This window comes from Cygnus olor, chromosome 4 (genome assembly GCF_009769625.2).
Source record: "Cygnus olor isolate bCygOlo1 chromosome 4, bCygOlo1.pri.v2, whole genome shotgun sequence".
In the NCBI taxonomy this organism is placed as follows: Eukaryota; Metazoa; Chordata; class Aves; order Anseriformes; family Anatidae; genus Cygnus; species Cygnus olor.
The window spans coordinates 35,131,582-35,159,010 of record NC_049172.1 but is presented as its reverse complement, the minus strand read 5'-3'; the positions used below and the strand labels follow the sequence as shown (position 1 = coordinate 35,159,010).

The 27,429-nt window shown below is 38.2% G+C and overlaps 1 protein-coding gene across 10 annotated transcripts in view; it reads right to left on the bottom strand.

The window, feature by feature from the left end:
- SLC10A7 (solute carrier family 10 member 7) overlaps positions 1 to 27,429 on the bottom strand; it is a 149,973-nt gene that overhangs the window by 76,075 nt on the left and 46,469 nt on the right. For 7 of the 10 annotated variants that reach the window (XM_040554894.1, XM_040554892.1, XM_040554895.1 and 4 more), the window contains one exon: positions 23,773 to 23,811. The exons of the other annotated variants lie outside the window; for them this stretch is intronic. Coding sequence is in view for 4 of the 7 variants with exons in the window: in XM_040554889.1 (XP_040410823.1) it covers positions 23,773 to 23,811 (39 nt within the window). In the remaining 3 variants the exon portion in view is untranslated. The remainder of the gene's footprint in view (positions 1 to 23,772; positions 23,812 to 27,429) is intronic. 10 annotated transcript variants of the gene reach the window in all.

Sequence of the window (27,429 nt, the reverse complement as noted above, 5' to 3'; positions counted from 1 at the left end):
TACAAATGCATTCCTGACTTCATTTTCTTTCTTTCCCACCTCCAAGGAACTCCTGCCTCATTCCCTGCCTTGTTCTTCCAAAGACATCATTCAAAGTTTGTTGCCCCCGTGGCCAAGTTCAACTTTGTTCCATCAGTAGTTTTGGGAAGTACCACTTGAGAGTATACATTCACAAACACTGACTGAAAGGTGCCTCCTCGCACCACCGCAAACCTAAATTAATCCAAGTTGCCTGTGCTGTAAGAAATATGACAGATTCATTCCAGATGCTCATAGGCATCCGTCTATGAAAGAAACCATCACCACAGGGCCAGTACTCAACCTGATTAACTTGGGCCAATATCACATCATAAAATCCTCAACACTTGTCACCAACCATCCAGAAGACTCATTTTTAAAAGGCCTCAGGAGCCAATTCTAGTTCCCCGAAACAGCGCCATGCACCAAAATGCTGCTGCAGTTGTTCATGCTGTAGCCATCAGGCCCTGCACCTTTCACTGTCATTACTGTCACCCACATCACACACATCTGCCAAGAGCACCTTCTATAGCTGCTGTGAGGTAATAAGGATTTAGACACATTTATGTCTACACTTTTTTTTCAGCAAAGCAAGAGAGCAATGATTAAAAATGCAAAATATCACCTGGAGATTAACCCAATTCTTTGTGATTTGTTATTAACAAGAAAGAAATTCCCAGTGAGTTTGCACGAAAATGGCAAAGAGTATCACATTGATCCTCTTTTCCTCAAATACTGCAAAGTGGGATAGCCATTTTGTGTTCTGTTTTTAAATTAAAAAAAAAAGAACCAAACTTGCTTTTATTATTTTTTAAAGTTAGCTAATCTAAACCAAAATGGAAAAAAAAAAGGAGAGGGGGGACCTATGATGGCTGTTTTTATTTACTGCAATACAGTTCCAACAATTAATAAATAAACTTATTTCCATCAAAAAAACATATTGTTTCCACCCAGACTCACAATACAACCTAGAAGCCACAGAATCTCTCTCCATTGTTCTATTACCTACACATTAGGTGAACTTTAGAAATTAAGAAGATAATTAAATTATAAAGTGTAATTAATCTAAGTAAGTCAGTGAAGAATAATGGATCCAACAGAAAGCTCCCTAATAATCTGCAGATAGAACTATGAAAGAATATAGTGAGTTCAAAAAATAGGCTATAAGGTCAAAGAGGCACAAAAACACCTTTTTCACTGAAGTTAGCTTCTGAGTAGCTCAGCAAAGACTCTAGAAATAAGTATTTTATCAGTACAAGCCTTGGTGAACGTATCTGTAGCTACGGCCTCCAAGACCGCTTGGTCAGTCTGAATATTATTTGAGAAATGTCATCTCTGTTGGCAATGAGATGCTTTCTGCTGATCCACTGCCTCGGTATCGTGCATCTGCTTCTTATACAGACAGCTACAACACCATAACGGAGGACACTGTTCTCTTTCTGACTGAACACTTTCAGGCTGCAGAGGAAACAAAGCCTACCCATTCAGCATTTTCTAATGAATCAAGATGTACCGCTGGTGGCTGAGGGATGTAAAATGTCCAACAGCTAGGAGAATAGCCCCAAGCTCTTGCCAAATTATGCACTTCAGTATTATAGATCTGCTAGCAAAATGTATCAGATTTTCCTCCAACATGATACTTATTCCTTTGGACAAAGAGAACAGATAAAAATAAGTTGTTCAACAAAATCTGTTACCCAATGGAATAAGGTATTCAACAGGGACAGGTTTTCAGGCACAACAGAATACTGGAGAATCTCCGATGACCAGCACAAGCCCACAGTAAATGCAAATGTATTCACTGACATAAGAAACACTGGAAAACTTAGAGAAATAAATTACATTAATATAAACATAAAATCTTGTTCTATTAGAGAACCTTCCTGAAAAGTTAACCATCCAGGTAACGTGTATATACAAGGCAAAAAATACAAACTTCCATCATTTTCAAAAAATGCACTGTGGATCAGGCATGATGAAAAAGTTCATTATTTTACTGAAACTGTATGATCACCCATGGTCTACAACATACATACAACGCAGCTCTCTGTATACTTTGTTTATCCCCATCTCGGGATAACCTCAATCTCAAAATGAAGAACAGTAGTAACTTGCTAAAAAACAACAGGAAAAAAAACAACCACCACCCAGAACATGAATTACAGTACTAGTTAGTTCTCCTCCAGTCTACTTGGATTAAGGGAAAATTTTGCAGATGCATGTTTGTGCATTTGAGTTACCAACAACAGTGTAATGCCATCCAAAGGCAGGATTTCACTTATCACATACTTGCAATTTGAAGGGAAAACCTGTAAAGCGTCCTCTAGTAGCCATCTGTCCTTCTTATGCCAATACAGTGTAGACAATTATAGCAGGACTGCTTTCAACCTCTTGAACAAAGTACATTAAAAAGGTTTGATCAAATCCTCTTTATGCAATATATGTCACATTCAGTGAATACAAATTGATGACCCTGCCCTTTGCCCTGGCAAACTGTCTTTGTCTTCCACTATGCAATAGCTTATTTGAGCACAGTATTTTTTTAAAATGTTGCCTTAATTGCACATGGAGAGAACACAGACAGGTAAATGTTAATTAAAAAAATGAATAGGGTTCTTTAAATGTTCCTGTCCACAATTTTAACTCACTCTCTCTCTCACATCACAAATATTATCTGTATAATCAAGTGCCAGAAAGGAACATTATACAAGTAGGTTAAAAAGAAATGACATAGCCTCAAATTATTTAATAGTCCAGTGAAAACATAAATGCTCCTTTTTTTTTTTTTTTTACTCAAAGCACATATCTTTAAAGGGAATACAATAAACTCTTAAAAAAGTAAAAACTATTTTTAATAATTTACAATTCACAAGGCTTCTGTGACTGAAACAGACTGAGAAGCATCACTCCTTTTCGTTCAGCTCACTATGCAAATGGTTGCCAAACAGCTAGACTAGCTTCTTTCACAGATTCTTCTACACTGTCAGTTAATCATTTTCCTATTTCATCTGTATCCAACCTTCATATACTAACAGAGGAGAAATAAAAGCATAAAAAGGAAGATATAAGTGCTTACCTACAAATTAACAAGGGACTTAGAGCACTGAGCTATTTGCATTATTTGTTTTACAGTAGTGTTAAATGGTTAGATGACCCAATGTGCAAAGAACTATATGTATTCTATTTATCAGGCAGTCTCTTCCCTCAAAAGTATATAACCTGTCTTATGAAACACACGTTAAAAAATCCCAGAGGACAAAAAAGAAAGCCAAGAGACAGATAGATATATGAGGGGTTTTGTTTCTTTGTTTTGGTCTTCTTTTTCTTTTTTACTGGATTTCTAACAGAAATCCCTGAAGAGTCAAAGAAGTTGCTAGTAATGGCAAGAAGTGAACAAGTGTGCCTATCTGTTCACCTGCTCCAGAATGTAATGGATTCAGCAGATATTTATATAGGAAGTTCAAGAACAAGGTATTGAGATCTAGCACAAGACAAGACTTTTCAAAGCGCGCACCCAGAGCATCCAAAGCATTTAAAATTTGAAGCAAAGACCACGGATTAGGAGGAAGTGTTAAACACCTATTATTTTTGTGCTGACTGCCATTGCTTGAGCACTAAAAAGCTAAGAGCTGGCATTTAATAAAGGACTGGTTACAAGCAGGAGAAACAAAGAACACTGTGTTGACATGCATCTCACAGTTCATATTGACAATGACTAATACAAAAGACTGTTTATTCGTCTTTCTGGGGGAATTAGAGGATCTGACCATAAATAAATGAGGACTAAAGATTCCCCCACTTTGCTTTACCAAGCAGCAGATAGGATCGGTAAGAGGTCCCCTCTGGAGCAATGTAGTCCACGCTCCACTGTTGTAACGTTGGTACTCACAAAGGGCATTTCTCCTGCTTTTTGCACAAAAGCCAGAAGAGTTCAGGCTCCATCTGATTTGTGTACTCTAACATTTTTTCTGGACCCTTTTCTGTAATATCCCTGTCCCTCAGAATCATTACCAAGTCTGAATTTCACTAACAAATTGTGTCAGATGGGCATGACACCATATCACAGATACTAAAAAATGCAACTGGAAGATTTTAAATAACTAAAAAGAGTAGTTTTAATAATATTAGGAGTGCTGTTTGCATTTATATATACCCATTTTGTAATATTTTGTATCTCAACTCTTAACATTACTGAAAAATAAGTGGTTTAATGTAGCATTATCTTAAAAATATTTGCAGATGTTCCATTCAAGCAAAAAGGGGTTGAAAGCAGTATCATTTCTCCAGCTGAGAACACATTCATCCTAGTTGGGGAAAGAAAGAATGCTCCGTACACGATTTGTCATGCAGTCAGGAAGGGAATCCTGCAGAGCCATGAAAAGGACATTATCAGAAAGGCTGTGTAAGGGTATGTGAATGAGCATATAGCACTTCCACTTTTCTAACCACGCTCAGACCTCAAGACTGGAATGAAATATGAAGCTGGCCTGGTTCTTTCCTAGCTATGGCTCGGAGCACTTCAACACTTGACAAGAGAAACTTCAAAATTCACTAAAAAACAAGCAAACAAAATCAACTACTACTTCAAACCTTTCTGTTTTCTAGCAAAACATTATTTAAAGAAACCCTGCACTTCTGCACCAGAACAGCTTTTTCCATTGATTTTTCACCAGGGCAGAAATTCTACCTTTTAGGTTTACACAAGGCACAGCTTCACTTTAGTCTCCTGTAGCAAAGCTGACTTAAATTGTAATCCTTAGCCTCTCTTCTTTTGGCCACAGTTAACCAGCTTCTCTTCTTCAGGCATACTCTGGAGACCATTTCTAAAAAGGATCACAGACATGATCCAAGTGGGGAAGATAAAAACCAAGGTTTTGTTTTTAAAGACAGTTCATTTCACTGTACTGGTTTAAAACGTGGCCCAAGAAAGCAATGTATTGTCACCTCTTTTGCAGTGTGAGAGGAGGGGAAAGCAGGGTTATCACCTCTAAAACTGGTTCTGTCACCACAGAAGTTAGTGAGGAATTGCACCTCAGATTAAAAAAATTTATTTATATATCATATATATTTATATATACCTATGTCCCATTTTACTAGATCACACTTCTTTTTTGAAAGGGCTCAACAGAGTTGGTTCCAAAATATCCTGACACGAGCTGGATAGGAAAATTTGACATTGTGACACCTGCAGCCCCTGCCGCCATCTACTAAAAGAAACCTTAGAAACGGGGTAACTTGAAATGAACCTACAAATACATTTAGGAAAAGCTAAGGAAAAGTTATCCCTTATTTGAAGCATGTAGTATAATCCCACGTGACTGCAGCATCTGAAGCACCTTTGCTTGCTCTGCTGCTTTGATAAAGCAAGCAAGTAAGAAGCTTAGTGTGCTTCAAAGTTGCCAGGCATCAGCAATGAACTGTGAACAGCTGGGATGTCATCACTGAAATATATAAAACTCCCTAATGCCCATCTTGAATCACTTTGGAACCCATTTTCCTGCCCCCATTTTTTTTCCCAAACAAGATTAGTTCCCAAGTCACAGCATTTCTTTTAAAAGGTCACTTTTAGATGTTCTGATACCTTTTGTAGTTCTATCCACCTAGACAACCTATCAAAATTAATGCATTTCTAATGATCCCAAAATCACGTTGAAGTGACTCTGATTTGACTTACTGCAGAAACTCTATCCAAGGCATCCCACAACATACCCTTCAGCCAGCCATTTCAATTGCATCACTGTTCAGGGCTTTACAAAATGAAATCTGGACCACTGAAGTCTTCTGACCCCCCAGAAAGATCTCACTGTGGCAGCTACCATACACACCACCAGTCTCTGACCTAGCAGTTTACAATTATACTGAGAAGCTTGAGAAAAAGGATATAACCTCAAGCTTGTTTCCTGAAAAGGCTGCCATATCTTATGTTATCTCATATGTTATACTGAAGTTAACTTTTAATCACTCCAAGGTTACAGTGAAAGGCTTGACAGCTCGCTAGAGAGAACACGAGACTTCAAGAAGTTATTTCTAGTAGGTGCGTTTACTAACTTTATTTGTGACTTATCTGGAGATGCTTCTCTCTGTAACCCCCTGCCTGCTTTTCACAGCTAACTTTGCCCATTCAGACACATTTTCAGTCCCCCCGAAAGGAAAACACAACTATTAACCCAGACCAAATAACTCAAGAGTATAAACCTCTAAAATAAATTTTCTTCCAGATATGTTCTCATATACAGCAACTCTCCCAGTGGTTCTGCAGTCCTCATTGATACATTTTTTTTTATTTTTTTTTTTTGCCTGTGCATTAGGCATGAACATTAAGAAACCTTCAACTCATACCCCACAGTGCCACCAGAACTATGCTGGCCAGCACAACCACAGTCCTCACTGTGCTACAGAGAGGCCTGACACCAAGTGGATGGTGTGGCAACTGTGCGAACTGGGCACACCACTATAGAAGGGCTTCCCTCCAGTACAACAGCATTATTTTCCACTAGTTGTAGCATGGACTTTGAATTACAGAGAGGTGGAGGGACTGGGGAGAAAAGGCTGGAAATTAAGACATGGGCTGGGACCTGAAACCACCACCCAATCTGCAGCACACAGAGAGACTTGGGAACCAGCCAGCTTTGACAGGGCAGCTTCTTTAAGCAAGAGAAGTCAAAAACAATGCCAAAAAATATGCCCACTGAGCCAAGGGGGCAGGAAAAGCTGCTTGGCATAGATCCAGGACTCCCACCAGCAGTGACAGAAGAACAAGGGGACTGAAGTCTGTGGTCTTCCACAGGCTGAAAGCCTTTAGTTACCATGCGAACAGAATTATGAAATAAATGTGAAGTACACAAATATATTTGTAAAATGCTAAGATCAAACTTAAGCCCTTAGGTTTTGTAGGACACAGAGATAAAGCAGCACATAAAGTTATTCCCATGGTCTGATTACCCAAGCATTGTCTTCAGCTGTAAATGAGTTCCAGAAGATGCCATTCCCTTTCCCCTTCCATCCAGCCTTTCACTTCTGCTCCCACAGCCTGGAATATCATTTTCTCGCTTGTCCGATTTATCATACAGTACTCTACTGACACAGTTAGGATGTAAACCAGAATGAAACACAAGAAAGCCACAACAACCATAGAACAGGTTATTTCAATAGCCAGACCAGGTGTGTCCTCCAGCCCAGCCCCGCAGCTAGTTGAATTAGAACAAAAGACAGCACAGCAAGCTGCAAGGGATGTGCAGAATGAATGGCCCCACGGCGTGCTAAGGAGAAGGGGAAATTCGCATGTTCTCTTCTTTTGCTTCCCTGGATTTACAAGATGCTACAACTCCAATATCACTACAGGACTTTCGGCAGCAGGAAACAAAGCAATGAAAGGTTCCCCCAGCCCACTCTTGCCCCACCCCCGAAGAGTAAGTGAAAGTGAAGAAAAAAAATCTTCTAAACTACCTCTTCCTCACAAGCGTTAAACTGATCTCTCTATTATTGATAGCTCACTTTCTCAAGTGACCGCCGAATTGGAAGCTGTCCAAATCTGTATTTGTATTTAAAGATAACAACAGTCAATGAGAAGTATACTTACAGCCTTATTAAAAAAAAAAGTGAGCAGGACTTATGTGAAGCATCTTTGCAGTCTGGGACTGGGAGTGGATTTGCTGTTTTCCACTATAATTAATCTAATTGAAAATTAGAAAAAGATTAAACCTACTCCTACTTAAAACTGGCAGCCTCACATTAAATTGTCATTTATACCAGTACATTAAGAGCAAAACGAAGCTTTTGTAAATGTTTTTGCTTAACATGGCAGTGACATATTCAGTGTGAAGTTGAGTTTTATCTTGTTATATGAAACAAATGTAACTTGTATAACATCACTCTAAATATTATATTGATATGAAAAAGAACACGTGAATGTGCAGATTAGAATTCAGAAATAAAAAAGTGAAAAAATGATGGCTCCAGAAGTTAAATTAACTGAAATTCTCTGTGGCTACACTTTAGCAGTTTCACCAGTCAGCCTATCAGCTGTGAATGCTGGGGAGAGAAAGGAGAGATATTGCATAAAGTGAAAATAAAAGTCTTCTCTTGTGAAAGTCGATACATCATCTTAAGCTAGAAAAAATGGTCCCTAAACATCCGTAACTACAATCAGTAATTGTCATTAAAAGCTCTCATTATATAGAGTAAGCGTAATTAGAGCATCTTGCCCGCACAGGGTACAGCACACAGAGGATGCTAGAAGGATTCATAAATTAGTGCCAAATCAGTCTCATTCCCATCTACCATGTAATCTGCTGTAAAAGAGAAAAATTGTATTTACACGCATTAAGGCAAAGCCCACTGGCCTCTACAAAATTAGCCTAAACACGAAATGCAGTTATTTGAGGGACTCCCTATTTCATTATGTGTCTTAGAAATAAAGGGATAAAGTTTGCCATCAATAACACTGAACATATCTGCTGAACCCCGCAGATTCCAGGGCATTAATAATTTAAACTCTTATGGGAATTTTGTCATGGTGGAGATAGGACTTGTCTGCAAACGGAGCTCAGGGGACGTTCAATATGATCTATTCTTGTATACACACACAATTGCTACATTTATCATGATGCAGAGGAAAAGAATGGCTCTTTCTTAAGGACTTCAGAAATGTTTTTTTCTGTAATTTACACAATAAAACCTCTGAGTATTTCTAATAAAAAAAAATTCGGCTTCTAAAAAGATACTGTCATAAGAATTACACTGAAAAGGCTTTTTCTCTCCCCATCTCTATCACTCAAGCATGTACACCGGTGTTCAACACATTATAAAGCAGGATGAAAAGTCAGCAATCCAGCCTGCTGACAGCAGTGCTGTCTATGTAAGACGTTACTGTAAGCACAGATGGTGTATGAGATTATGGCCTAAACAAATAAAACTGCATGTTTGCCTCAAATATTTATACTTTTAAATGCAAATCTAATAGCTCTGTATGTAAACCAGCCAGTTGTGCGCACAACTACTAGACCTCGGTGAAAAATCTCCTTTTGCACTTGCCAATAGGAAGCACAGAAGGCACATACCCTGTTTGCGTAACACAGACTGAATTCAGGCTTTCGTGCAGTAGCTAATCCAGGGCAGCTCCAGGTATGGACACATTCATGCTGGAACAAGAGTTCCTGTGTTCTAATTTACCAGAACCATTTTTCATACTTGTGTTCTAGGATGGAAGTATGCTCAGAGTTCAAAACAATTAGGTAAGAAAAACCTTCCTTTTTACAATAGCTAAGTCTTACAATAGCTTTTGCAGGAAAAAAACAAACAAACAAACAAAAAAACAATTCCATCCACACACTTTTAATACACTCACAAGCACCCTTACTGTGCCAGACATACCCAATTCAATCTGTATCACAGCTCCTGCATGGCACAAGGACTGATACTCTATTGCAAAGCTGGGGCACTAGAGAAGCTAAAGAAGTACTTAAAAATGAAGGAAGTACCTCACAATATTTAACTTGCTAAATCTCCATAAAAAAAAAAAGGCATTTCTATCAATGAATTTTTAAGCAATAAGAAAAAGAACCTTAATAGCACAAGGCATGCCACAGCATCTCAGTCCTTCTGCTAGTTAGGTTTTCACCATGATTTTAAAATAATCCCTGCAAAACCTGGAGAATAGTGTCCAAAGGCTTTACAAGATTACTGCTTGATTATCTATAAAAACCAAACTCCCTGTGAGTTCAGTTCAAGAACTTGATCATATAATTTCATAGAACAATTATTTTTCTATTGGGATATTCGTAAGAGAATCAGTCTGGAAAATCTAATTCCAAAGTTTATCACTATAGCAGCTTCTACTTGAAGTTAGCACCCTGAAGAGCTATGTTCCTGTCTCAGATTAAACATGCTGTGTTAGTGTTGGCTCTCCAATGATCACTTGACCGAGGCCTCTGCATTTCTGACGACGAGGAGGAGCCACAGGAGGGAGAATAACAGACAGGCAGAGGATGCGTGGCAATTGCGCAGCAGGAAGGCTGGGACAGCTGCGGTGTGTGTGCCCCTTCCTGGAACAGGAGCTGCCAGACAGGGGATGCCTCAGGGTAACCCCACGGCCTGACCCAGACCTTGCTGTTCGTCCTTCTGTGCCAAAGCCACCGCAATCCAAGCACTCCCCAGAGATCTGCCAACCCTGCACCTCCAATACATCATCTTAACTTAAACCTACCATGCTCCAGGCCCCTCCTGTCCCCAAACCCTTTTCTGTCACAAACCTCTTTTAAACTGCTTGGACACATTGGTGCTCAACTGAACTCTGATGGCTGATGGATCTGCCTCTTGCTCACTCTCCAAAGAGGAAGAAACTCCTTCTTCCTCTGACAGGGCTTTAAGAAAACCATGCACCAGCTGTATATACCCTAAAATTTACCTGGGCAACCTATGAGCAAAGACAGTGACTACCAGAGGTCAAAATACATGCCTAAAAGAAGTCTTAATCTTTATCACCCTAATTTAAGGTGCTTGAACTGCATTTGTAAAATGTTAAGGCAGTAGTGGGTTTTTCCCCCATCAGTGACGGCCTTTTCTGCCCCTAAAAGAAAGCATAGCAATTGTTTGGAAGAGGCTGTAGAGGGGTTTAAGGGCCTTTAAAACAATTGCAACAGCAAACACTGGGCTTGAGATGTTCTCAGTACAAGCTCAGCTGCCACAAGAGCTGTGCTGTCATCTGAATTGCCTTAACAACTTTAATTCTGACAGTTAAAAGAGATCACATTGGAAAATAAAATAAAAAAGAACCAACAAATGCTTTGCAAGCATTTATGATGCAATAATTATGCCACAGCTTGTGGTAGTAGGACTCTGATGATCTATTTTTCCAAATGGCTTTGGAGTGATGTATCCCATTTTGACAGACCTTTGTGAATGAGGTCAGCATCAGCCCCCCATTAACTATTTGCTTTAGGGTAAGCAAATTGAGAAAGTAATGATGAAACTGTGCTTTAGTTTTCTGACTTGAATACATAAACCAATTGGTTATATTTTGGAACTGGAAGACAAAACAGCTAGGACCCAAGGCACACAGGCCAGTTTTGCTGGCAAGCCCGCACTAAAATTAAGAAGGGACCAAAAAAAAAAAAAAGAAAAAAAGAGCAGTAAAACCATACTTGCATTTTAATTGACTGAGTAAACTAAGCAATATAGCCATACTCTAAATGTTAAGCTTCATCTACGTTTTATTATTTTGCAAGCTGCTTGTGTTTCAGTGATGCTCTTAGCTTATCTTTTAACTATCTACTATAAATATGGAAAGCAATAGTAACAAATGCATTTTACCCATTATTTCACACAAAATTTCTTTGTTGGGGACACCACAGTCTATAAAATGAATTATCGATACACTTTTGCTCTGCTTTAATTGGCTTGCAAACTAAGAATGAAAGATGGACAGAAGCTGGTCCTCAGAGTTAATGACCAGAAAAATCTTACTGAAACACTACATACGAATTAACACTAGAGTAAAGTAAGCATCATTACTTTGCTAACTGCTTCATTATAGTGCATTATCTGGATTATGAAAGCACAAAGTAGTCTTTCTGGGAACTTTACAGGACTTGATATAATTTTGCACCCAGTTCTGCAGCACAGCAAAAGATACAATGACTGCCACTGAAGGAACAAAACCGTGCATCTCTACGTACCAGTTCATAGAAACTGTAGAGAAACAGAGTTTAATCCAGGTGCCTGTGGGTAGACTGAACAAGTAGTGAGAATGACTGAACATCTGGGATTTATTCATTGCTCTTATGGAAAAAAGTAGATAAATACAAGACATTTATAAACATTTATAGCCTTTTCAAACTTCAAATGACTGGTTTGCCAGCTGGGTGCTGTCTACCTAGAAGGAAGCATTGGACAGACACTTGGATACGTTCCACCCTTTACAACCAACTTTTCTCAGCCATAGACAAGATATTTACAGACTCACAGACCATCTCTTCCAGTCTGAGCAGAACTGCTGCCAATGCAACTATCACACCCTGTGAGCTGATGGACAAAACAATATTGTCTTAAAAAAAAAAAAAAGACAACATTAATTTAGAATTAGCAGATCCAGGAACTACCTACTAACAAAAATACTGCACAAGTTGTCCATTTCTTGTACTCATTCAAGGTAATGGAGGCCTGCTCTATGCCCCTGTTATTGTCTCCCCCGATGGTCAGACGCTACCCCGGCTGTTAGAGATCCTACCTCTCTCTTCTGTGACAGTCACAAGTGAGAAGAAAATGGACTGTCCCTTATGCTAAGCAAGAGCCTCAGTCCTGTTCCTCTTTCGGAGTTATAATCTCTCAATCCACTTCCAATTCTACTTACTGAGAATTAGATCTCCTACAGATTGATTACTAGCTCCAGGCACCTGATAAGTCATGACAAAATTAAATTCACAGGCTAGTACAGTTTATTAGTGGGTCACTGAGTTACTAGAAGAAAAAACCCTCACCCCTCTCTGAACGCCGTCCTACTAAAACCCTAACAAGCTTTACACCAATAAGGCACCTATATCATGAGCAATACTGTCCACACAAAGCCTGGGAAGTACAGTAAAGAACGACCTGTAAATTAACACCTTACACCACTTTCAAAGAAGTGTTCTTAAGGATCAAGTGCAATTAAATTTCCCAGTGTCTGCGGATTTGTACAGCAACACTACTAATGTTGTCTTCCCCTTCACTCACACAAATTGTCCTAACCCACAATCGTGTGCTTGCATCGTATGTTCCTGCAAAACACCTAACTGGCAAATAAACTAACACTGCAAATATATCTAGCTCCATTATATACTCCCTTTCTACAGGGAAACTTATACAGCAAAGCAAATTCTGTTAGCTGTTCAACATGTACAGTTAAAGGAATTACAAGGAAAAAAAATCTTAAATGCATAAGGACCTTCTCCCTAACTGCTGCACTGTTTCACACAATAAGATTAATAATTTAACTATCTGCAACTTCATATGTGCAGGGCACTGCAAGCGGACCAGTGGCATTTTCACTTCAAATTTATATAGCCTTTAGTCAGTACACTTCATCTGCATTTCTAACACCTGCTTCAGTTGGCTGTGAAGTGCAATGTTATCTTTAAAATCTTCTTTCATCTTTGTACTGTCCATCTAACAAAAAATTATATGATGGGGGATAATTATTTGACTTTAAAAAGGATATGAAACTTTTCACGTTTTTTGATCATTTCTTGAAAGACATGCTCATATATTTGACGTTCCATTTTATTAAAAGGTAGGATTAAAAAAAAAGAAAACTGGCTTTCACATTATTCATGTTATCTAATCCTATGTAATATATTTCTCTTTTGAATAGTTAACGTTGACTTTCTAGACAGCACTAAAAATGCGAGATATTAACCACACCACAATTAAGCAGTGAGGCATGACAAGGCGTGCATTTTCAGGGCATTAGCACATGCCTTAAATGCACCAGGAGGAAGAAGTTAGAGTGACTTTTCCACTGAGGTAGGCATCAACACCAGCACCTGTGGCATATCACAGTGCAAAGCGATACATGAAGAGGATACAGAGGGGTGAAATGACATGCAGCATTCATCCAGTGGGTTTATGTTGGGCATAAAAGCTGTTCCCACTCAAACACAGATGCATGGTCTCAGTCAAGATAAATACTAGCAGAAAAAAGCTATTCAATGGAAGTGTTCATTGCTGAGCTTTCAAGACATTGGTTGAGAAACAGAAGATAGTACACAGCACAGTTCATAAAAACAGAAACAACATCCCATCTTCATGTATTAACACAGAAAAATTTCTATTTGACATGGGGCGGTCACCACATTTGGATACAAGTAAAAAGAAAGTATTGTTTTTATGGGAAGTAAAAAATGGCATATTTTCAAATGCTTAACACTGTCAGAGCTCACACATTGCTTTTCAGTGCAACCCTGTTCTGTATGACTTACTCAATTTTCAGACGATCAAGTCAGATGATCATCTAGCCTGTCCTTTCCCCTTGACCAAGATGGTACCTTCAGAAAATTATATAGAAAAGGAATTTTGTGGTACAATCTTTTTAACAAATGAACAATTTACTTACCATTACAGGAAAGTAAACAGAGGGTGGGTGGGTGGAGAATTAGAATAAAGTCTGAAGATGCTATGAGGTGGAAAGGAGCCAAATTTGCTCACATTTCATCCCAGAAAGGTGACAAACTCTATGAGCAGACCTAAGTCTCAAGGGAGGTGAAGGAGCAATCTCCAGGACAGTACGTACCCTCCCCCTGCCTTTTTTTTTTTGAAAAAAAAGTTAAAATGAAAAATTAATTCTACTGACAGAACATTGTTAAAAGAAGCCAGGTAATGACAGACCTTTAATAAAAATATTTCTCCCCCTCTTTCACAATAACCGTCATTCCCAAATCTGTAACCATTAAGGATGAAAGCTGTAAGTTGTTTTGAAAGTTTGAAAGAGCTTAAGTATAAATAATAATGAAAGAAGCCTCTCCACAACATGAGCACAGCCTTTCAAAAAAAATTCATGAACTACTGCTGTCTCACACTGAAAGGTCACAATGGTTTCCCCAAACTGCTTTTTTTAAAAGGTCAGTAATAAATAATAAACAAACATAAATTTCCAAAGGATCCAGCTTTATGATAACCATGCCTTCCTTGCTTAAAATTTTGTGAAAGCTTTTGACTTAGCCTCCAGCACTTCCAGTAAGACGGTATTTGTCACCCTGAGAGCAAGAAGAATGGTTTCCAGCCAGTCAGTGTAGAGTAACAGTGACGTCCCTCTTGTTCATACCCCATGCAGCTGAGGACTGCCAACCCATGGACTGCAGAGCCTTGAACAGGCACTGCTAGGCCAGATTAAAAAAAACACCACAAAGAAAAAAGAAAATCAACCGAAAAAAAAAAGCCCACCACCCAGATCCATCCAGAGCTCTAATCTGGGCCAAAAATCAATAGGCTCAATAAATAAATGTGTTTGGGATTTTTTTTTCCTCCCCCCAAAGAATCAACTTAAGGTAAAAGAAGGTCCACATACAATGATACAGCACTGCCACTGTTGATCGTAAGTAGATGTCATGAAACATGCATACTGCTTTCTAGAAGTCAGCTCTTGCCAGCTGCTGAATCCACATTTGGTGGATACAGAAGGAGAAAGAGCTCCATGCTGCATTACTGATTACTGCATCCATGTAGGTGATTCTGCAAAATAACACTATGTTAGAACAAAAACAGATGCAAGAAATGAGTCCTCTGTGCAGTGTTATCAGTTCCAAATGCTGGTTAAGTAGCAAAAGACAGGCATTTAAATACTTCTGTTCCAAATTAAGGAGTGATTCCTCTCTACCCATCCCTGCTTCCCCAATACAGACACTCTTCTTGTGCAAGAGATTAACAGCTGCAGGACACAGGAAGGATCATTGTTCCTTTTCAATCAGAAGCCGAAATTTCTGGGGAGCACATTAACAGTAGATCCTAAAAAAAAATTCATTTCCTTTTGATGAATTTTTTAAAAAGGATGGGGGAAATTATATATATTGTGCATTTCCAAATCTTTCTGCAGGGAACATTTACCCTTCAATCAGGCCAAATGACTACATGCTTGTATACAACCACAGCCCTAGAGGAATGCAGTTTTGCTTCTTCTACTACTAAATGATGCTACAGAAATAGCAAAATGAAAAACAAATTGTCCTTCATACAGCCTCCTTTCTCAACTTCTCCTTCATGCGCCAACCTAAGGTAAAGGACCAATAAATTTAAACATCTGGTTCCCAGAGACACAACCAATTACTTGCAAGAAGTTTAAATCTTATTTTGCAAATAAACTGTTTAAATTTTTGCGTAAATTTTCACCTTTTTAAACAAAGTATGCAAACAGTTCTCCAAATATTTGTTGGAAACTTCACAGGGCAGCTTATCAATGCAATATATTTTTTTTTAACTATCTTCGAATAAGTGATATGAATGACGTCATCCCATGATACAAACTTCAGTGACCTGACTAAAAGTTGAACATCTTGATCTTAAATTTGTAACAGAATTACTGATATTTCTTCCTGTTAATTTTATTTTCTTTCTCTTGGAGTAGAAAGACAGGAAGTCCTGAAAAAACAAAAGCCAAGAAGCATCACAAACTAGTATCAGGACCTTTTCAACGCGATGATCTGCGCACAAACTCCACCCCAGTGCAATCGTTTTGTCAAATCCTGGGCACTAAGAAAAAGTAGGCAGAACTAGAAAAAAAATCTCCAAACATTCTTTTGACAAAAATGGTGCATTTTTACTCTGAAGAGGATAATGATGAATTCTACAAATTATGACAAAAGTAATCTTAGACTACAAACTGATTTTATGCTAGGACTGTGTATAGGCACAGACGTGATTTACATACTAATCCAACAAATCGCCTGATTATATAACAATATTAAACACATACGTCTCCTCCTCCAGATGTTCCCCAAATGATAGTTACCAAAGATGCATATTCTCATGACTGTTATTCATTAGCATTCATTTAAAATGAAATCAAGCTTTTATGTTTCCAGTATTCAATTTCCATTAACAAGAGAGAAAATTGCACCATAGTCAGTCCGAGGGCACTTTCATCTCCAGTTTCAATGCACTATGTGATCAGAAGAAATATGGAGATCATAAAATGTAAGGTACTTTGAATGCTCGGTTTTAGCTCCTGAAACTTCACACCCTTTACTTTGCAATTCATAAATGACAACTGGACTGGAAGAATAAAGCAGCCTGAACTCTCCTGCTATCTTTCTGATTTACAACTAGCAGCCTGAGGTCTGCCTCTGAAATTTCTCTAGCAACTTCCACTTTTACTGCTTGTTTTACTAACTCAAGAAATGCTACTACACAAATATCCTCAGCTACTTCTTTCCCTGTGAGTCTGTTTATCTATAAAACTGGCAAAGATTTTTTTTTATTTTTTTTTTTGGGGGGGTGGGGCGCGGAAGTGGAAATAATATGACAGGGAATCCATGTGCTGTCTCAAAACCAGTCACTAAGTTCCACGTCAAGGTAGAGCACTAGATGGTGATGCTGACCAAAAACGTAGGTGCAAGAAAAAAATCCTACCCACTGTTATTTATTGTGAGAAAGAGGAAAGATTTGTGCATTCCATTTTGTTTATCTTTCAAAAAGATGGTGGTTAATTACTTTTGGGCTGCAAAGAGAATGCAAAGAGATATTTAATTCTTGCTACCTTTAAATAACCTTTTTTTGGGGAGAATTGGATGCTTGAGTCCCTTAAGACCAACGGAGATGAATTAATTAAATGTTCAGTACCAAAAGCTAATGGGAAAACTGAGAAAGCACTAAGACTAGCGACAGCCCACGCCATTTATAAACAGTTGACGGCTAATAGATTCATTTTTTCTTATTACATAGATTTCAATGCATTTTCCTTTTAGCCATTGAAAAAAAAAATACAGGGACTAATCACTGGTCTTCTAGAAGATACTCTTTTTTGAAGGCTTAATAGTACATTTTCTTTCCTCCTGGTTACTGTTACCTGCCCCTCCTCTCCATGACTTTTCAAAGATAACCAAACACAGGGCTGTTGTTTTTGAACTGGTTCTCAGATAGTCTGTGCCAGCCAGCTGTGTAAATCCCTACTGACTTCATTGGTCTTTTCAAATAGACTGTCAAACACACCACACATCACCTAGACATTAATACTCAGATTTCCAGTTATTCCTCTACATGATTTCTCTCAGTCCCTTGACAGTAGGATCTAATTTGCTTCTACTTAACTTTCTGACCATCATATCCTTAGACTTACTTTTTTATTTTAAAGGAGCTCAGCGTTGCTCATAGAAAAAGATTTTCTTTTTTTGTAAACAGTTCTGACTGTTTCTGCTGCCCATTCTGTCATCTCTGCTTTTGGAGAGAGAGAGTACACTGGGATTGGTGCACACAGCTAGCCATCCCCCGCAGTAGTCATGTATATCCAGGGCCCTTAAGCCCACACTAACCAGTTAACAGGTCTCTATCACAGCAAGCTTTGTTACTCTGCCTTGCTTGTACCAGAAAGAGTATATGCTAACTCAAGCCTAAGGATTAAACTAAGCATGCTGTACACTGAAAGAACAAGTACACAATAAGAGCGAAGACCTACGTGTTTTAAAATGCTACTTGGTAGGCCCGGAAAGAGCTGACGATGTCCAAATTTACACTGAGATTTCAGATCAAGCTAGCAGAAATCCAAATGAGGATGCTAAATAACATGAGAAAGTTACAGTAAGACAACGTAAGTGGCTCCCAAGACAATTTAAATTCCATGGAATCCAAACTCTCCCTGCCTGGTACAGAATACCTGGCCCAACGACTCACTGCTGCTGAGATCTGCCATCTCCTTCCACTCATGCAAAAACCCATCTTTCAAGGCTGAGGTGGCTTCCCAAGTGGCTGATTAACAGGGAGAACTTGCTCAGGATTTTTGAGAATTCAGACCAGCAGCTCCACTGCACCGTTTCACAAAGGAAGAGGAGGCAACTAGGAGACAACTTCTGAAAGGGCGGTGGCACAACATAAAGCAGCTCCGCTTTGCAATTAAACACTACTGAATCTAGAATTCAGCACCTGTTGTGTACAGAATTTCTTGGCAAGGTTTTCCTGTAAACAGCTAACACAGTAAAAAGGGAATCCCGGAAGACTGCTCTGCCCCCTTCTCATACTGCAAAGACACAAGTAAAAGGGAACAAAGGGGTGTACATTTACCTGATTTTAGAAAAATATTTACAATGTTCATGATAGAAATCACGAAGCCAGGTAAGGTTATTCATTCCAGAAGTAACAGACGAAAAAATATTAAAAAACAAAAACAAAACTAAACCATTCAATGTCCATTAAGGTAAAATAAATAAATTCAGCCAATTGGTTATTTCCATATGGGTGGATTTCTTTAAATAGTAATGAAATCATTGCTAAAAAATCCATTGTTATTAAAATAAAAAAAGTTGGCTCAGCCTACCAAAATTAGATTTGTAAGTTGCTGGTCATTCCCATAATTAAATCTGTGTCACAAATTTGCAAGAAAAATGGACACTATGACTAATGCATTTACTTGCTGCACTAGTGCTGTCAGGCTGTGTAAATCATTATGCCTGCTAAAACAGAGTAGATAAGAATTCCATACATTTTCATTAACCGACTAGGCTTTGTGTATGTGTGAGAAGCTAACTTCCATACTCCTTTCCAGATTTAGCTTTCATTTGGAAGACAATGTAAATAAAAACACTAATCTTGGTTCGATTAGCCAAATGACTGCTCCAAAAATGAAATATTTGAGTTTTTTGAACAATATGAACCAGCTCTGTCTCCTTAGAAAGATGTCAGATAAAACAAGAAAGCCATACATACATACATATTTAATTTGGACAAAGGAGATTAATGAAATGAAACACACCTGGAATGGGTTCCTTCCTTCAGGCTGACTTATGTATCCTGGACAACGAACTTATGGTACTGCCTAGATTTCAATACAGAAAGCGAAGCTAATCCACAACAGCATCATAAGAAGTCTCAACCAACATTCACTCATTCTTTCATTTTTGGGTGCCCTTAGCTCTGTTTTTTCCAGGAGTGCAACCAGATCAGAGCCCTCTAAATCCCCTCTTCTCTTCTTGATTCCCTGTCACCACAGACCTTCAGATTTTGGTTACAGTTCTTTGTTTAAGATGAAGCTGATGGTTGTTCTTTTCATACGCAATGTTCATAATCCCAAGGTGCCAAAGAATCAGAACATTCACTCATATCACAAGCTGGATATTGTTACAAGTTTCTAACCCACTGTCTCAAGTAGAAAGTAGATTAATGAGACACAGAAAGAGGTAAGACAATAGACTTTCTAGTCTAGCACTGCAGAACATTTCATGAAGACGTAGTCGTCAAGGTTTTCAGCCCTCTCCTTCTCCCATACAGATGGCATATATCCCCTTAAATTGAGTTTAGCTCTCAAACTGAGCATGCAGCTCCACTTCAGTGCAAGAACAGCCTCTATGACAGGCTGTGCTTTGGTGAACTTAAAGCTAAAGAAGCTGAGACTTCCTGGTAAACAAAGTGGAACGATCACCAGCACAGCATGTTTTGCAGCATTGCTCTGTGCTTTGGACTTTAACCAGCGTTATTTTTCTGTGGCAGCACAACTTCTAGAAGCAGAATATAAATGCTTAGGAATTGTGGTAAAGCATACAGTGGTAAAAATCTCAGCAAACTCATACTGAACATCCCAGTCCATCTTTAGGTGCAAAAGTATCCTTGCCAGTAAGTGGAAGCAGCTATCTCAGTGCTTTTCAACTCAGCAGACCCTGCCATGCATTTGTATGCTTTACAGAAGCACCCTTACTGATAACAAACCACCCAGTATTAGTAAAATGCTATCAGATTTTGTTAAAACCCCATTAAGAGGAAAAACTGAAATCACTTATTAAGTTCCACAATTATTGTAAACCAAACTGTTTAAGTGAGGGAAGGAGATAATGATATTAACTACCCAACTCAAAGCAATCCTCTGTGGTATGATTTTAAATATTCTCTTGGCTGAAATTTATGTAAATTGAATTCATCTATCGTTAGTTATTACCAGTCTAGCTATATAAAAACACTTTTCTGTAACAATTAGTTCTTTAAAATCCTGTGTTTTAATTAGACCTGGGACATTATTAAATTAAGTGTAAATATGTACAATCTCATTCCATGCATTCTTTTGCTGGCATATTTACAGGAATATAGGTTTCAGAGGAGTTTAAAAGGAATTACTTTGCTGTTGTTTGGTAGTTTATTTTCAATCTCCTTACCAGTGAAAACACCTCTGAGTACTTAATCTAAGAATATTCAGCCCATCAAGACATATTTGGTGGCTGAACATTTTGCACATCACAACGTGTTCTTTTACATCCAAATAAGCTCATCTCAGTACCACTAACATTAAGGTGAGACTTTTCCGGGAGACATTTTGTTCCACAGTTTATTTTCATTTAACTTCTCAGGGACCATTTACCAGTCAAAAAAAAAAAAAAGAAGAAGAAGAAGAAAGCATAGCACATCCTTCTGCCCTTTTCAATCAGTTTGCTTTACACTATCACGCACAGGCGCTGGCCCCACAGAGCACAGCCTGAGAACAGACAGCAACATACTGTCCTGGCTTTGTCAGGGCTATATGCAAGTGCAGCAACCTGCCCATGTGCTTCAGATTGCAAGATTCGGAAAGGAACAAAGAATGCAATCTTGCCGATGGTCAGATCCTCCCAAACTAGCTCTAGGACATGTATATGGCTATGGTCACAAAGATACTTTAATGCATGTAAGCCTATGCACAGACAACATATCAGACACTAATAAGAAAAATGCAAATGCAATTTACGTTCATTACGAAGCAAAGATGTATGAAGTAGGATCTCCACCTATAGCCAGCTGAGCCTCTAAGCTAGACACTGATATAAACTGATGGATTTCCAAAAATACTGCTTGGAATTTCTACCATCTTCTCAGTAATATGCCACTTACTTTCATATTTTACAGAAGAGCTTTCACTTCAAACAAGTTGATATATGTTTGATGCTCCTCAGGTTGTTTATGGAAAGCTTACAAAATAAGTAATCGATCAGATCTAGTGAACATTCAGGACCACTCAGTTAAAGGCCATGTAGACTACAGCACTGTAAAAATTGTGAACAACTCTAGCAACTTATTACAGTCCCTGTCCTACTACCTATTGCTCCTGCATTTTCAGTCACATTTCACCCTATCATTATCATAAATGGAAAAGTTTGTCAGAAGAAAGCTTTAAGTAAACATATTTGTGATTTGTTTTTTGTCCTATATACATATTACCCTACACAATCATGCTTTCAAATTAGGATACCACAGTAGCTGTCTAAATGTTTATATATATTTGTGACTTAATAGTGGCCACTTTCTTTAATTTTATTTTAAAAATCAGTAAATAGAGAAAAATAGCTGGTACTATGGCTTCATTTTAGCTAATCTTTAGTATTTTTGAAAAAGGCTTTCCAGGGAATTATTTAAATAAGAAAGTCTACAACAATGCTACTCCAAGATTTCAAAAATATATATCTAAAGCCAATAAAATATAAAATATATGTACATTGTGAAATATATGTATTGTATATCAATAGATACATGGAACTTTCCAGTGACCAAATTAAAAAAAACAAAGATCAAAATCAGGAATATTGCATGAACCCACAAACTACCTCAGCTTCTTAAACTGACATTTCTTCAAAGACTTACAAACAGGTTCTAGAAATTAAAATATGTATATGTTGCTTTACTAGGATCCATCATTGCAATCAGATGCTCTGGGGCCTAAATTCTTATTTGAAGTCAAAAGCCATTCTCCTAATGACAGCTGAACTGAAGCCTTTGGGTATTCCAGGAAACCTCCTGAACTGAAAGCTAGGGACAGCAGAGAAACCAGAGCTCGTGCCAAGCAACAAGACAAAATGCCATGCACACACACACAAAGACTTGAAAGTCACATTAAAACTGGGATTTTGCAATCGGAGGCAGAAAGTACTTTCTTCTAGAGGACACGATAAGAGACAAAAAGGAACAAGTATTTGGGGACTGATACTTTGAAAACGTGAATGGCCATCCATACCCACAGAACTTGTTTCTAGCCTCCTAACTTTAAACTATTCCCTAAAACAAACAAACAAACAAAAAAAACACAAACAAAAAACCACACAGCAGCACAGTGCACAACTTCACAGTGCCAGGCACCTTACTCTCTTGGTGGTATATCTTTACACACCTAAACTTCCCAACTCCAGCTTTTCCTAATAAAAATACACAAAGTGAGTTATTTTGCACCTGCAGTTTTCATTTTAAATTTCCTAATCTGAATTGTTTGTCATTCATTCATATGTCATCATCCTCTTTCTGGAGACGTAAAATTGAAATCACAAATGCACACTTTTAAACATGCACAGATTTTAGTAAATATGAGCAAATTCAATTATTAGCTGCTCAAGTAAACCAGTCATAGTAGCTTGCCTACATATAAAATAATTAGTATTTAATCCTTAATGTCTCCCTAACAATCAAATAAATCTATTCTTCTTTTCTTCATAAATATACCTATTTAGTGCTCTTAACAGCATGCTATCTGAATCTTGGCAGACCACCAGGCCCAGGGATACTGTTTTAGCTTTTCACAGAAACAGCTGTATTTCCAGCGGGATTGATTGCTTTCCCATATCTAGCTATTTTAGTGTGCTCCTCAGAGACACGGAGTGGCTTCACTGACAGTGAAATATGCTAAACAAATGACATGTCACTGAGTAAATTAGCATCTACTCTCTGATCAGCTGGGTCATGTTTTCTTTTCAAAATCCACGGCCTCCTGATAGAAAATAATGAGTATTTGATGGGCCTTATTAGAAAAATCAATATATTGATGCCCATGTCTGAAACATCTGCATAATAATAGATTCTGTTAACCCATTAAGGAGAAAATTAAGATGTGTTTACACGTTATTAATTTACCATGATTAGAGGCAATTTATTCACTACTTTTCTCAAGAGTTTAACAAAAAGAAACTGTAATATCTGTATTTAATGACATGGTGAACTAAATTGAAAGACGATTCAAATTTCTGCCACACGAATAGCACAATTCCGTCAACACTAAGGTTAAAAACACAAACACACCAATGGCATTGTTTTAAATAAGATTATTAAAGCACTTATAAATACGGCATTACTCACCAAAAAACTTCCAAAAGCAGAATTAAATATAGCAGCTGCCTGAAGAGAGAAAAAATAAATATCACCAATGGTAAAATAACTACAGTACAAGAATGAAATGTTATTCCCCCACCCAACAAGCTATTAGACTCTCCAAATAAACACATACACAGAGACCATTAGGCAGTTAGCCCCTGCTTAAAATATTGCCAGTGGCCTGTAACTTATGAAGACTGATAGGTTCTAGTCTATGCATTCATAAATAATGTGCTGAAACAGACAAAAGCAGGAGGAGAAGAAAATCCTTGCCGGTAAACTTATGAGGAATATCCACAAGAACTAGGAATATCACACAGAAGCTTAATCTCGCTGATTTTGTTTTAATTTGCCCAGAATATTTTTGCACATTGACCTATTAAAAAATATATATATATATATAATCTGATTTAACTAAAACACTACATTTTCGCAGACTTTCAACAATTTTTAAAATGGAATATTAATTAGGTAAACAAGCTAATTGTTCATCATAATAAAGTATCATAGTAAAGTATTAACAGAAGTTTCTGTAGTTTGAACAACAAATTCCAAACAGGAATAACAACAACAAACAAAACACAAACAAACAAAAACAACCACCACAAACACCTCACATTTCTAAGGCCAAAATGTCTAATCATTACTTTTTACTCCACGGTCTTATTAAATAGGAAAATAAACAATTTTGATAACGACTTTTGAAACCTTTGTGCTTACCTAAATATCCAGGAAATGTAAGGTAGTAGTATTAGTTCTTAACATTAAATCAATAAATTCCAGAAAGTTAAAACTTGAGTCTTGAAAAGCTTCCCCCAATTACCAAGAAAGAACAGAAACTCTTGTATGGCCGCCAGTCTGATGATGAAAAGCCACACAGCAAAGGTAAGAGGCAAGGGAGGAGGGAAACCTACCATTTACATGAAGATTTAGAGCAGAGTCAAATTAATCACCCTGGACACTTTCAGTCACAGATTAATAACAAGTGGATGCTAGAGAGTTTAGCAAGTTTGAATAAAGTCCAAATTCAGCGTAGGAGCTGTAGCTGAACCTGCCTTCTGCTCCATAAGAGGATGCAATGAAAATGAATGGGTAATGAGATCCTTGGCTCTAGAGAGCTTAGCTTTCTTATTCAAGTTCATAATTAATTCAAAGCTTTGATAATTTCATTAGATTCCTCCTCTGCTGGCCCTATCAATAAAAGATGGCACTGGACTGCAGCTCCTCAGTGGCCCAAATACAAAAACAAATGCAGACTGGGAAACCTTTGCTGACTTGCCTACTAACAGGGACAATGGCATATGGCACTCCGTGTTGCGGAGGGAGCATCTGAATAGATACAGCTAAATAAAACATTATAGTTGACAGTTGTAAACTACAGTAACATATTTTAACACCTCTTCCTCATCAGCATTCCTTTTTTGAACATAAAAAAGAGGCACAAGTCCAAACAGCTTCTCTTGCCAGAGATCACAGCTGAAAGCAAGAGTATTACTTAAAACGGTTCTTCAACAAGTGTGAATTAAACCAAGATTTTCACCTTGTATTTGAAGCTGTACAACTCATACTTTTATGTGGCAAAAGAGACACACATTACACCCACGCACACAACCCAACTGCACACGATCATTTCCAGTACAGGAGATCAGGAGTTGTCCTTACAAGTACCTTTCGTTAATATATCCCTCTTGCAGTTCCTATTATTGCTACGTTAAAAAAACAACCAAGGTTTATGGGGTCTCTTTGGTATTTGTTGGCCCCATGCCATTCTTTTACACAGACTGATTGCATTTGATCACTTCGAGCAAAGATGCAGAAAGCTGCCTTTTGTAACATCCTGCCTCCGACTCCATGAAGGTGAATCCAGACTTTTGTTTTTAAACACACTTCAGGACCTCTTATTTGCAGAACAGTCTTTGCTGTATCAAACTTTGTAAATCAGCTGTTAGATCTGAAAGATATAAGCATCTGGGATCCACTTCTGCAGCAGAAGGCTGGGAGGAAACATAAGGGTCCCCACCTCCCCACACAGACTTTGTGTGCAGAGCGACAGCTACGTTTCCATCTACTGCAAAAAATTGTACTCCTCCTCCCCTTCAAGGAAGCTGGTCAAGTCCTCTCTATGGACCGAGGCCAAAAATAGTAGTCCTTCCCTCCCTAACACGCTCAACTTAACTCTATATCTCAAAAGCCTCCAGCCCTATCAGAAGCTGGATCAGGGCCCGACTCTGCTATAGCGCATCTCCTGACACAAGAGAACCAACTCCGGCAGCCCTGAACCTTTTTGCCGCGCACTTCTACAATGCACAAAGAACAGAGCATTAGCTGGCAAGAACCGATGCACTCAGCAAGACCCCGCGCATCTATCATTAGCCACACTATCATTAGCACACACTGGCTGCCACTCCTGATCTGACAGTCATCTACAGACACGATTATTACTTTTTTTTTTAAGCTTAAATTATGCTGGAATTCTACTGCCAGGAAAAATTCTGTACCCAGAAGGGTGCCAAAGAGACACCAGATGGTTCTGGTGGTATATATTTTGACCATAAACCAACTTCTTTACTCCTTCCTTCCTGACTCACCAGAAGGATTTTTGCTTTATTATTCTCAAGCATTTAACAAGTACTAAGACCATCTTAGACATGTTATGCTTCAGGTATTTAGCCAGTCACATGCAAAAGTCGTAATTCACGACTGGTCCAGGGGTATGTGAGTTTGCAATTTTTAACTCCCTTTCTCCAAAGTGTCAGGAATTGTCCGTGGCAGAGGATTAAACACTCATTACAGTCAAAAGGAGGAAAAAAAAATAAGGAAGACCACAAATTAAGCTATATGTTGTCATTCAGATGATTCACCTCAGGGACTGAAGACTTACACATGCCAGCTACCACATTTGCAGTTTTCATTATAAACCTTTTTTCCGGCAAAATAAACTTAGAAGAAATTTTTCTCACACCCACAAAAACGAGGTTTGTATTTGTGGTTCTGGTTTAGCATTAAACAAACTGGTAGTAAACTGAATCAACTGCTCCAGTTTATAATTAAACATACCTAGTAGCATGACCCTGTAGAATTTAAACACTTTTGTGCTTCCAAGTCCCTTCTATCGTGAGGGATAATATTGCCTACATACCTCACAGGGCATTGTCAAAATTAATTCATTGCTTAAAAAGCACTCTGAGATCCTCAGAGGCACAGTACCAACAAACATTAGTGCTGACACATGATACAGATAGGCTCTTCGTTTTCTATTTGAAACATTTACTAGTCATTATTATTGTACAACTTTTTTTAGTGTTTGCTCCTTTTGTGCTATTACAGTTATCAGACTATCTGCAGTCAACTTAATTGAAGCAACACAACACGAAAACATTTAGATGTCCTTTAATACTCCAAGTTCAGATTTGCAGGTGTTTGCAAACCATACATTGCACTTACCATTAATGGGAGGGGAGAGTTCTCTCTAAAATAATGGTAAGATCCTTTCAAGAGGTAAATGCATTGCCATGTATCGAAGTGCAAGGTTAGACCGCGTTCTAAAGCAGCAGTGGTAATAACCAGACCACTTATTCAAACTTATATCGACTCGGAGACAACAAAGACTGAAAGTCACTGTCAGTACTCTTTAACAGGACT